The sequence below is a fragment of the Alternaria postmessia genome (assembly GCF_024291825.1).
Source record: "Alternaria postmessia strain BMP 2775 chromosome Unknown scaffold_12, whole genome shotgun sequence".
Classification (NCBI taxonomy): domain Eukaryota; kingdom Fungi; phylum Ascomycota; class Dothideomycetes; order Pleosporales; family Pleosporaceae; genus Alternaria; species Alternaria postmessia.
In genome coordinates this window covers 460460-472199 of record NW_026260085.1, presented here as the reverse complement: position 1 = coordinate 472199, position 11740 = coordinate 460460, and the positions used below count along the sequence as shown (strand labels likewise).

Genomic DNA, 11740 nt, shown 5'->3' with positions numbered 1-11740 from the left:
GCAATATTGCTGCAATGTAAAGCAGACCGAAAGGTTGTAAGGACAGGTACAAGTATCGATGACGTCGTCGACACGCTAGTCCCATTCTCGCCCCAACCACCAAACCGACGCGACGCGCGTTGATCGTGTTGCTCTACAACGATCACAACTGCAGCATACTCTTCTTCTCCGCAAGCTTGTACCCATCGAACCCAAATCCTGTGACTTCAACCTCGACTTCCTGCCCAGCGTGTGCTTCCACAACCTTCTTGTCCAAAATACACTCCAACGCATACACCCTCCCCACCACCACCCCGCCCACTCGAACAATAAACCACGCCATGGGCCCGGTCACATGACTAAGCGCCATGCCTGTATCGATTGAGATACAAAGTCAGTCCATATCTCACAACAAACATGCGTCAATAAGTTATACACTTACCTTTATCGACCCACTCGCTCGCAACCGCTCCTTCAGTCTTCCAGGTTAATCGAACTATACGGTCTTCCTCGCCTTGCTCTTGCCCACACTGTACCAGCTTGAGGTCCACAATTTCAAAGACGGGTGTATGGTGCAGCGTGAGGCGGGGCGTTATGCATATATCTCTAATGCCCAGTACTCGTACAGTTTCGCCAACTGGGGCGCCCCAAGGCCCTTTTAGGTGGACGCCTAGTTCGCGGATACGGGCGTTGGGTACTTGGTCGATTAATCGTTGTGGATCGCTGGACAAAGGTGAGGGGAGGTAGTGCGTCCCTTGTGTGGTTTTGAAATAGATGCTTATGATCGCATCTGTTGTTTGTGGGGTTATGTAGGATGGGGATGCGGGGCTTGGTACGGCAGAAAGATGGAGGGAGCCGTCTGCGGGCATGTCAAGTTTATAGAGGGGAAGGTGTTCTTCTATCGTTTCCGGATCGGTTGGGCGGTTCTGTGTGGCGGTGATTACTAGGATGTGGCTATTTTGTTCATTTTCGATGCGGTGTGAGAGTGTGACGGCTCCCGAACCAGGTGCGAGAATGGCTGGACGGGGCAGTACGGATTGCTGGCCTAGTTGTGCGTGTATGTCGTGGCCATCAAACCTGTCGTTTGCCTTTTCTCGATATGTTCCGAAAGCACGACTAAAATCCGTGTAGAATAGGTGCTCTGAGCCCGCCACGCGCTCCTTCGCCGTACGCAAAATGGGCCACTCTCTGTTCAGCGGATGCCGAAACTCGCAATCTCCGCAACTACACTGGATGTTCTCTGGCAGCGACTCACCTTCCCAGACAGCACGTTCGAGATGGCGTCCATGATCTGGAAAATGCTCAAACGACCACGCAGGCGCAAAAATACCTACTGGCAAGCCAGAGTCGGCCATTTTTCTCACAGCCATCCCGGTATTGGTACCGCCACCTCCAACCTCTGGCCATGTAACGCGCGGATGCCTGAAATCAGACTTGTTTTGTGCCCAGACATCCACACCGAAGTAGATGTTTCCCTTGGGTAGGAATCTGCTGTACAAGCACCACTTTATTGATTCGGAGACGTCAATATCTTTCCAGCAATAGTTTGTGAGTATGTTGCTGCATGCACAGGCAAAGTCCATGTTGGAGTTGTTGACTTGGTTCTGGTAAGAGATTTTGTTGGAGGTGGTGAGGGCGTCGTACCTAAGTCAAGTCACGCTTTAGTCAGGGTGGTAGTGAATGAGAGGATGTTACCATATGAGCCGCTTGCCAGCTGACTTGGGGTCAAGACCGACTCCTAGGTTGGCTTTCAACTGGAGCAGGAAAGCTTCGAGAAGCTTTGCACTCCACGATTCGCTTGGAAACGGCTTCTCGATGTTGACTAGCCAGCCATCGAAGCCAAAGTGCGTCGCGATGCTAGCTAGTTTCTTCGCCATGGGGAAGTGCATCTCTCCGGCTTGGTCAAACGTATGCTGTAACAAACGTTCCGAACCCTCAGTCTGCGGCTCAATCAACAGCGTTCCTAACACCTCGACGCCATTTCTATGAAGCAAATTGACCCATGTAGGCGGCGGAACGCAAGCCAACTTATGCGAGAAGTAAATGAAGGTATCAACAAACTGGAGGTATTCACACGAATAAAACTCTCTGTCCACGTCAACAGCGTTGATGCTTTCGTAGTCATGGTAATTGCCAGAGTAGTCATGGATTAATAGAACGGGGACTTTGACGACGCCGCCCCTCTCAATGCCGTCGGTCCCGCGTAGCAGCGGCGTGTTGGCTCGTTGCAGCGGATCAGAATCGTCTTCCTTCCACGACTCCAACTGCTCGAATGTATCGAAGTAGGCGAAGCCCTTCAGGCGATCTACTTGGCGCTGTCTGCGTCGCTCTTCAGGCGTTGGCCCAGTGTCGGGGGTAGGAAAGAGATGGCGGTATCCATCGCGGATTGGCCTAAGAATGTCTTTCCAACCAAGCAGATGGGCCATAGTAGAGTGTTCTCAAGTGTATACGGAACGTCGAGTGGATGGGCAACGCGAACGACTGCGGATGTGCTACGGGGGGTAGCGGCGATCGGGATGACGTGAAGCGACAGGGGCGGGTCTTGGCATGCAAGGATGCGCAGCTCCATCCCTACGTGATGCAGCAGTCGGAACGTGTCTTTTTATGCCAGGCACACCAACACACAACCCTCCACCACGCCTCGAGTCGCGACCCATTGCCCGCGATGATGAACCTCTTCCGACTGCTGGGTAAGCTTGGCGACAACAATGCTCGTGCGTATGGATGGAAATGCTAACACGGTCTAGGGGATTTATCCCACCTGCTATCCATCCTGATTCTGCTGCACAAGATGAAGGTGTCGAGTGTATGTTGATTCCCCGTGCACAAGTAATGCGCCGTATCGATTGACACGCTGCAGAGCGCATCTGGTATCTCGTTCAAGTCGCAATTCCTCTACCTGATCGTCTACCTCACGCGTTACGTCGACCTCCTCTGGACCTTCTACGAACCCAAGTCGCTCTACAACACCATCTTCAAAATCATCTTCATCAGCACTTCGGCCTACACCGTCTACCTCATGCTCAACGACTACAAGCCGACACACGACCCAAATCTAGACACGTTCAAGGTGCAATACCTGCTGGGCGCGAGCGCAGTGCTGGCGATACTGTTTCCCTACAAATACACATTCACGGAGATACTCTGGGCTTTCTCCATCTGGCTAGAATCGGTTGCCATCTTGCCGCAGCTGTTCATGCTGCAGAGGACGGGTGAGGCGGAGACAATTACGACGCACTACCTCTTTGCGCTGGGTGCTTACAGGGCTCTGTACATCCCCAACTGGATCTACCGTTACATTCGCGAGGTGCCCAAGTTCTACGATCCCATTGCAGTGATTGCGGGTGTCATCCAGACTATTTTGTACTCTGACTTCTTCTACATTTACTACACAAAGTAAGTCTTGGAGGATACACTGAGGCTTTGGTCGGCATGCTAACGTAGTTTAGGGTCATCCAAGGCAAGAAGTTCAACCTGCCCGTATAGACCCCCGCGCGCAAGGACGCTGCTCTCTTTCTGCTGCTGGTGGCCGAGTTCGGCCCCATTGCTTCGTATATCGGCATATCTGTGTTAAGTGGGCGTTTTGGCATCTGGAGGCATTCTAGGGAGGAAGGGTTGGTTGGGATATGACAGTCGACTAGCTGTGTAAGCTAGGCGTCGTAACGCGATTGGCGGTGCGCATGTAGGAAAATACCTTGTAAGAAATGAATACGTGCTACATTGAGTGAAGCGCCCGATAAGGCTGAGACACGTGAGAAGCAGTATGCATGCATGGATGCGCCACCGGCTGCAGCCTCGGGGTGCTTGACGCTCAGCCTTGTGCGCAGGTGAAGGGAGCGGCCAATCAAAAGACGCTAATATCGGCGGCCGCCAGTAACTCCGGACTACCTTCGCTGCCGGCAGTCAGCAACCCTCAACCTTTTCCTTATCCCAAAACCATACAAACGCATTTGTTCATTCTCCATCCGTTCGCTGCTTCCTATTCACCAACCTACTTTTTTTTTTCTAAAGAATTGTCGCATTCGTCAGCACTTTGAAGCTGTCCCCCCAGAATCAGCCTCAACTTGTTGTTATCGCCGAAAAGTGCGCGCTCACACGACCGGGCGCACGATTAGGGAACGACACACGACCATGTTCTGCCTGCGGAGCTGGATTCCAGTTCTCTTCTTCTTGTGAGCCCTCGCCCATGTCCGGCGCATCGTATGGCATGGCATTCTAACAAGAGTATGCATAGACTACGAACGCACGCCTCCCCCGTCTACCTCGTCCTCTTCATCTCGGCCACATACTTGTTAAACCGACCGTGCGTGTACTGCAGCCTCCTCCTCTTCATCCTCGTCGTCGCGCTCTTCGACTTTCACACACCGTGGTTCGATGCGCCGTTGTCGGATAGTGCGGAGCTGGCGCTGAATGGGACTGTGGCGGAAAGCGCTGGCATGTTGGCGCAGGCAGTGAATGCGACGGTCAAGGCTGGGGTGGGCGCGGCGGTGGAGGGAGTCAAGGGGAGGGTTGGCTTGGGACAGGCGAGTGGGAGCGAAGGACAGAGTTATGAGTGGGTCAAGGGGTTGTTGGGGAAGAAGGAGTGGCGGGTGCAGTGTTTGGATGTCTTGATCCGGATTTAGGCGGACAGGGCTGGGAAGGGGGAGAGCATGTATGACAGATGGCTGAGAGACTTGCGAATACCATTCTCTGGTCTTGTGATGGGTTGGGATTGGAAGTGTCTGCATCGAGGGCGTGAATTGGAGCATTTGCATGGCGTCAATGGCATACTGCTTTCGAGATGACTGCCTTTCCGAGATGACTGCTCTTCAGGCCATGGTATCTCAACTATGATATCTCAGTTATGATATGTCAATCCAGCAGAGAGACATGTAAAAGACCCCGCGCTAAACCCTAGAAGCAGGGATGGCTACCTAGGTGGGGCAGTTCGGCTTGCCGCACGCGCACCTTCCCCTCTAAGCCTACACACATGCAGACGCATCGTCTCACCCAGTACCAATTGATTGCACACTTCCCCTCCTTTTGCTGCTGTGCTCTCGCCCCGCTCTCCTTGCGCCTTCACCCTGGCTGCTCTATCCGCTTCCGCGAGACTCTGCTCTCGACAATTGACTCGTAGCAGAGTGAAGACAAGTACGCCGACGCGTCTCTTAAACACCACCCCGACCCACTCCATCCGCTCTAGAAGCTTCTCTTCTGCAGCTAGAGAGACTGGATCTGCCCCACGTACACAACTACGCCTCAGACCGAGGTTTGCGGTAGCTACCACAAACACCTTTGGCATACAGAAGAGGTTTTGTCAAAGCGAAGTCACTAGCAGCTTCGTCAACATGGCTTCAGATCGCGATGTTCTCCCGGCATGGTCAGTCGTGTCAACTCTATTGCAGGCCGATAGCTGATATCTTCCAGGGCCAAACCCTCCCACTATGCCCTCTCCCTCCATGACCTCGAATTCGGCGGCAACTTTGGCTACAAGGGCACTGTCGACATCACGACCAACATCACAAAGGACGACGGCTTCAACACCCTAGTCCTCAACGCACATCAGCTCAAGCTCCAAAGCGCTGAGCTAAAGGCCGGTGACAAGACATTCTCAGCAAAGGACATATCCTACGATGAGAAGAGACAACAAGTCACGCTCGACTTTGGTGAGAACATCACTTACACCGGCGAGGCCCAACTCTCCATCAAATTCTCCGGCTTCGTCAACAACATCATGGCCGGCTTCTACCGCTCCAAGTACAAGCCCAAGGGCGACGTCCCGGCTTCCGTTGCAAAGGACGACGAGTTCCACTACATGTTCAGCACCCAATTCGAAGCCTGCGACGCTCGCCGTGCTTTCCCTTGCTTCGACGAACCGAATCTGAAAGCTACCTTTGACGTCGAACTCGAAGTGCCCAAGGACCAGGTCGCGCTCAGCAACATGCCGGAGAAGGAGATTAAGCCTAGCAAGAGGGATGGTTTCCACACAGTTGTCTTCGAGCGATCACCTATCATGTCTACCTACCTCCTAGCGTGGGCTATCGGTGACTTTGAGTACGTCGAGGCGCACACTGAGCGCAAGTACAATGGCAAGAACATTCCTGTTAGGGTTTACACTACCCGTGGTCTGAAGGAGCAGGGACGCTTTGCTTTGGACAACTGCCACAAAATTGTGGATTACTTTTCCGAGGTCTTCCAGATCGATTACCCGCTGCCCAAGGTTGATTTGCTGGCTGTTCATGAGTTTTCGCATGGAGCCATGGAGAACTGGGGTCTCATTACCTACAGAACTACTGCAGTGCTCTTCGACCCTGCGACCTCTGCCGATAGCTACCGCAACAGGGTTGCCTACGTTGTAGCTCACGAACTTGCCCACCAATGGTTCGGTAACCTCGTTACCATGGATTGGTGGAGTGAGCTTTGGCTCAACGAGGGTTTCGCGACATGGGTTGGATGGCTTGCCATTGACCATCTCTACCCAGAATGGAACGTATGGGGACAGTTTGTTGTGCGTCATAAATCTCGAGGTATCTGCTCTAACAGCCCGCTGACCATGTCTTCTAGACTGATTCCGTACAACAAGCCTTCGCACTCGACGCACTCCGAACCTCGCATCCCATCGAAGTACCCGTATACGACGGTCTCGAGGTCGACCAGATCTTTGACCACATCTCCTACCTGAAGGGCTCCTCAGTCATCCGCATGCTGAGCGCTCATCTCGGTGAGAAGGTTTTCCTCCAAGGTGTAGCCGACTACCTCAAGGCTCACCAGTACTCTAATGCCACAACCAATGACCTGTGGTCTGCCTTGAGCAAGGCGTCTGGTCAGAATGTAAACACCTTCATGGACCTCTGGGTTCGGAGAATCGGCTTCCCAGTCGTCACCGTTGCTGAAGAACCTGGTCAGATTGGCCTGCGCCAGCAACGCTTCTTGCTTGCTGGTAATGTCAAACCCGAGGAGGATGAAACAACGTGGTGGATTCCGCTGGGTCTTCACACGGGCGATTCTGCGTCTACCACGGAGGTTCACAAGACTGCTGCTATGACGCAGAAGGAGGACACAATTCGTGATGTCAAGGATGGTTTCTACCTCCTTAACAAGGACCTCACTGGCTTCTACCGCACCAACTACCCCGCCGACCGCCTCAAGAAACTCGGCGAGGACCGCGATCAGCTCACTGTACAAGACAAGATCGGCCTCGTTGGTGATGCGTATGCAAACGCGGTCGCGGGCTATGGATCTACAGCTGGCTTGCTCGCGCTGGCGGAGCGCTTCCAAGACGAATCTGATTATTTGGTTTGGTCAGTTACTATCCCTATATGAACTATATGTGAGGCATATGCTGACTCTGTATTCTCACGCTTAGGTCTCAGATCCTCACCAACATTGGCAACGTCCGCAGCGTGTTCTCTGGCAGCGAAGATATCAGCGAGGGACTGAGGAAGTACCACCTCAAGCTCATCACGCCGGCCGTCGAGAAGGTTGGCTGGGAGTTCAAGGATGGAGAGAGCTACCTTGTTGGTCAACTGCGCGCCAGTCTGCTTCTGTCGGCTGGCATCGTCGGCCACCAGGCCACCGTCGAGGAAGCGTTGAAGCGATTTGACGCTTATATCGAGAAGGGTGACAACAAGGCCATTCATCCCTCGCTTCGCCGGGCCGTCTTCGCCACAGCGATTAAAAACCGCGGTGAGTCAGCGCTGAAGGCTGTCATGAATGAATACCTCAACACAACATCAATCGACGGCAAGGAAATCTGCCTCGGCTCTCTCGGCCGCGTACAGACGCCCGACCTTGCAAAGCAGGTCATGGACTTTGTCTTCTCGGATAAGGTGGCCATGCAAGACAAGCACTCTTCGACGATTGCTCTTGCCAACAACTCCAAAGTACGACCAGAGGTGTGGAACTATGTTAAAGAAAACTGGGACACTAAAGTTCATCCTGCACTTGCTGGTAACCCTGTTGTGCTGGAGAGGTTTTTGAGGTTTGGTTTGAACAAGTTTACGGATGTGAAGACTGCGGATGATATTCAAAGGTTTTTCAAGGATAAGGATACTAGAGGGTATAATAAGGGGTTGGATGTTGTGGATGATACGATAAGAAGTTATGCTAGTTATGCGGAGAGGGATGGTGGGGTGGTTAGGGAGTGGTTGGGGGCGAATGGGTATTGAAAGCAGTAAGTAGTGACCAGTGAAGGAAGGCAGTGTGAGTGTAAAGAAGAAGAAGAAAAAAGCGTATGAGGCATAGAGACGGCTGTGAGACGTAGAGGAAGATTCTCTTTTAGGTTACAACGATGCATGCATTGTTATGAGTGAGCAATTTTATAGTGATGAATGAATGAACAAATCCCTTTTTTTTTTTGTCATAGATGATCATCTGGGTAGGTATGTAGTAGGTCAGGTTAGAATGTTTTCCCATTGAATCTTTGTGCGATTCGTCTTCTTCTTTTTTTTTTCTTATCTTGGTTATCGTTGTTATTGTGTAGTTTCTGATGCAAGCAAGTAATCTAGATAAAAGTTCAGTAGCAGTATAACGACAATTATAAACCCTAAAAGGGGGGTTCTTTTTCATCATCGAGTCTTTTTCATTGTATCTTGATGTGCACCTTGTGAATCCCCCCTATGGCACGCCTGCTCAGGCTGACCTAAACAGATAGACTACCTACCTACCTACCTACCTACCTGTCTACCTGACTAGCAAGACAGTATCCGTCCTACCTTCCATCGTGTTATCCCCGCTTCCCCCTTTCTTCAAAGTTCCTCCAAATCCTCATCATCCCCAAACTCATTCAGCGCAGGGAAATCCCCAGCCTCACACCGCTCCGGCCTAACAAAGACACCACAATTGGCACCGCACTCAAAGTATCGCTTACCCTTGACACTCCCATCGTTCTTACCAGTTGGCTCGTCAAGCCTAACGCCGATCCATACGCCAATCCCGGGAATCTCAGGCACAAGTCCAATATAGGATATCGTCCCGCGACGAGCATCTGATTCGGGCAGGAGGCGGACGCGGCAGTTTAGAGAAAGGCCTAAGTTGGAACAGAGTTAGTAAGAGTTCGCTTAAACAGGCTTTTGGAAAGAAAAGAAAAAGTATACAAGTGAATTCCGCAGTTGATGAGTGGGCAGGAAGGATCAAGGTTCAGTTTGGAAGGGGGGAAAGATTATGTTTGGATAAGGTTAGACCATCGTACGAGGTCCGCAGAACGTGGTCGTTCGGTGGAGCCCAACAATAATCGCTGTTGATCCCATGGCTTATCGGCTGACTGGCTGGCTGACTGGCTGTCAATCCATCGGGTTCACCAAGGCGACACGAGGAAAAAGCAAGAGAAGACAACGTCCGAAGCGGCACTGAAAGGCGAGTCGACAAAACGTCCCGACTCCCGGCGGCAGCGGCAGGTTGGTAACTAGGATCGCGTATGCCGGGACGACACAGTTGCGCACCCTCACGCACACCGATCACATCTGACCCAACCTCCCCCCAAGCGCCCGCTCTCTGAGATGTGGCGGCAGCGCAGCAGAGGCTCAAGCGGGGAAGCGGCCTGATGCTTGAAAATGGATGCAGATATGCCCAATATGGTCCTTAGGCGTTCCTTGAGGCGAGAATAATCGAGCGTATATGTCTGTGGTGCGGCGTTGGATCGTCGCGTCGCGTCAACCAAATCTCGTACATGTAAACCATGAGTATGATGACATGCGAAGCGGCGAGTGATAGCATGCGGAGTGATGACTATGGTTTAGAGCCATCGCATTTCGGATGGTGCGGCCCGCTTCTAAAACAGCATTGTCGATCTCGGGGCCTAACAAAGGCGAGACCAAGATTTGCAACATGGGGAAACAAGATGTTGGTCGTCGTAGTTGGAAAGTGTATTTGGAGGTGAGATGAATTTGTCGCTGGTTACGGACGAATGAAGCTGGAGAATGAGGCTGGTGGCAAAGGGACCGACGATCACTTTGGGGGTTTTGAGTTTCGGCGACTTCCTTTTCCCGCAGCCTGGTCCCTGCCAGAACGGGTAACTAGCGGGGGCGATAACAGCGTTGGATACGACCGACGGTAGTAGTAGTAAGCAATTCCCAAGTGGTAAATCTCATCTTGTACATGTGCTTAATGGATGAATCTTCAAACGCCATGGCATCCCGCTACGAAGGTCTGGGCCAAGGATTGGACGCAGGGCGTGCTTGAAGAGGTAATCATGTATGACGGGCTTGGTAAGACGACAATTGGTATGGGAGATTGGCTGCCTGTCGCGCACGTTTCCTCGTTGGACCATGATCATGACAGGCTGAGACACGATGGATCCTGCTATGGTGAGGCGAGTGTTGAGTGGCGTTGGATGGTATGCAGCCGTCCGTTTTGGGAAGTGTTTGAAGCATCTCCGGCTTGTACACTTGAACAGCATGGATCTTTACAAGGCTGTTCTGCGGGTTCCGGCATATCCATTGCCACAGCGTACGGCTCAACGGTGAGGTGGGACATGCGGGAAATCATGCGGCTTACCTCTTTCTTCTATTTCCCGCTCTGAGGCGCGGATCTTCTGCTGCTCAATACTGGGAGCATCTGGGTCGAAACGACCCAGTTTCTGCGCCTTCTTCCATGCAAGAACACTATCGGTCCGATGCTCGTACTCTGCAGCAGGCATTTCGTACTTCTCAACGGACGACAGATCGGTAAAGTCAGTTCGTGCAGCGGGAGGACGTGTGTCAACGACCTAAATTTGCCTTGTCAGCACGGGAGCATGTATGAGAGGATTCATTTGCTCGGAGACGCCAGTTGAGATTGCTCTAGCTAGGAGCCGGTACATGGGATGAATCATGAGGCCAAGAGAGGCGTCGAATAAGGCCGAACCGCCGAAAAAGAAATGGCAAACAACAGAGAAAGGTTGTTCAGCAGATTGAAAGTTTAAATGACCGGTACTCGATGCCGAGTACCAAAGGGAGCTCAGCGCTTCAAGACGATGTGGTAATTGCAGGTGGAACAAAGCATGGCTTCCGCGCGGATCGCTCCACCAAGGCTGACATAACTGGGTTGTAGAGTCGAGGAGGGGCACTGCGGGGCATGCAAATATGCAGGCATGACCTGATTAAAGTCCACAGCCTCAATGTCGGCCTTGACAACGAATGGGGAAGATGGGAGGCAGGACGCATGAAACTGCTAAGCTTGGGTGTAGAGTAGAAGATACAAGGAAGTAGAGAGGCGAGCCGGGGTTGGAGAGATGTGGCAGCTCGCGAGAGGACCGCATGGTAGACTGGTCAAGGACAGGGCTGCGGCGACTGTTCAATGAGAAAGCAGGAGGAGCACTTACGGTTATCTCCGCATACGGTTGCAGCGGGAAGGCAGCAAGACGCGTCTGTTCCTCATCCGGAGCGATGAGAGCGACGGCATCCTGAGAGCCAACGCGCAGCGACAACTGTTGACTGCTTGCGGGGACACCGGTGATGGGTTCGAGGCGTGCCTTGAGTTGAGCAATGCTCCAAGACGGAGAAATACGGCGCTCCGAGGACGAATTCGGGGAGCTAATGAGGAGCGGCACGTCTGCCGCACTCTGGAGTGACATGTCGACAAGCCGAGGTATCTGTCGAGACTAGAGGGGTAATGTAGGAGGATGAATGTGGTATGAGTTGTTGCTGGTGTTGATGGTGTACCGTTGACAGGTGACCCGTTCTGTATGCGGGATAGGTTACGAGTGGTGTAGGGCCGAGGAAAAGCATTGGAGCATGGCTGTATCGAGTATGCTAAGCGATGCCAAGGCCATGGTTTTCAACCACAGTGAATGTCTCAGAACCCA

The 11740-nt window shown here is 52.4% G+C and overlaps 5 protein-coding genes across 5 annotated transcripts; 3 read left to right on the top strand and 2 right to left on the bottom strand.

The window, feature by feature from the left end:
- Positions 1–142: 142 nt before the first annotated feature.
- On the bottom strand, positions 143–2405 carry J4E82_003041 (uncharacterized protein; the record flags this gene model as incomplete). Its single annotated transcript, XM_051729331.1, has 3 exons — positions 143–351; positions 422–1623; positions 1675–2405. The coding sequence occupies 3 exons, from the start codon at positions 2403–2405 to the stop codon at positions 143–145; spliced, it is 2142 nt and encodes a 713-aa protein (XP_051591046.1).
- Positions 2406–2647: 242 nt separating this feature from the next.
- Positions 2648–3465, top strand: J4E82_003040 (uncharacterized protein; the record flags this gene model as incomplete). The annotated part of the gene is made up of 4 exons (XM_051729330.1): positions 2648–2669; positions 2727–2785; positions 2840–3375; positions 3429–3465. 4 exons carry the CDS (start codon positions 2648–2650, stop codon positions 3463–3465), a joined length of 654 nt encoding a protein of 217 aa, XP_051591045.1.
- A 645-nt stretch (positions 3466–4110) lies between these two features.
- J4E82_003039 (uncharacterized protein) lies at positions 4111–4601 on the top strand (the record flags this gene model as incomplete). The annotated part of the gene is made up of 2 exons (XM_051729329.1): positions 4111–4151; positions 4214–4601. 2 exons carry the CDS (start codon positions 4111–4113, stop codon positions 4599–4601), a joined length of 429 nt encoding a protein of 142 aa, XP_051591044.1.
- Positions 4602–5306: 705 nt separating this feature from the next.
- J4E82_003038 (uncharacterized protein) lies at positions 5307–8126 on the top strand (the record flags this gene model as incomplete). Its single annotated transcript, XM_051729328.1, has 4 exons — positions 5307–5338; positions 5386–6466; positions 6523–7259; positions 7325–8126. The coding sequence occupies 4 exons, from the start codon at positions 5307–5309 to the stop codon at positions 8124–8126; spliced, it is 2652 nt and encodes an 883-aa protein (XP_051591043.1).
- A 579-nt stretch (positions 8127–8705) lies between these two features.
- On the bottom strand, positions 8706–11509 carry J4E82_003037 (uncharacterized protein; the record flags this gene model as incomplete). The annotated part of the gene is made up of 3 exons (XM_051729327.1): positions 8706–8986; positions 10453–10663; positions 11258–11509. 3 exons carry the CDS (start codon positions 11507–11509, stop codon positions 8706–8708), a joined length of 744 nt encoding a protein of 247 aa, XP_051591042.1.
- Between the last annotated feature and the right edge of the window lie 231 nt (positions 11510–11740).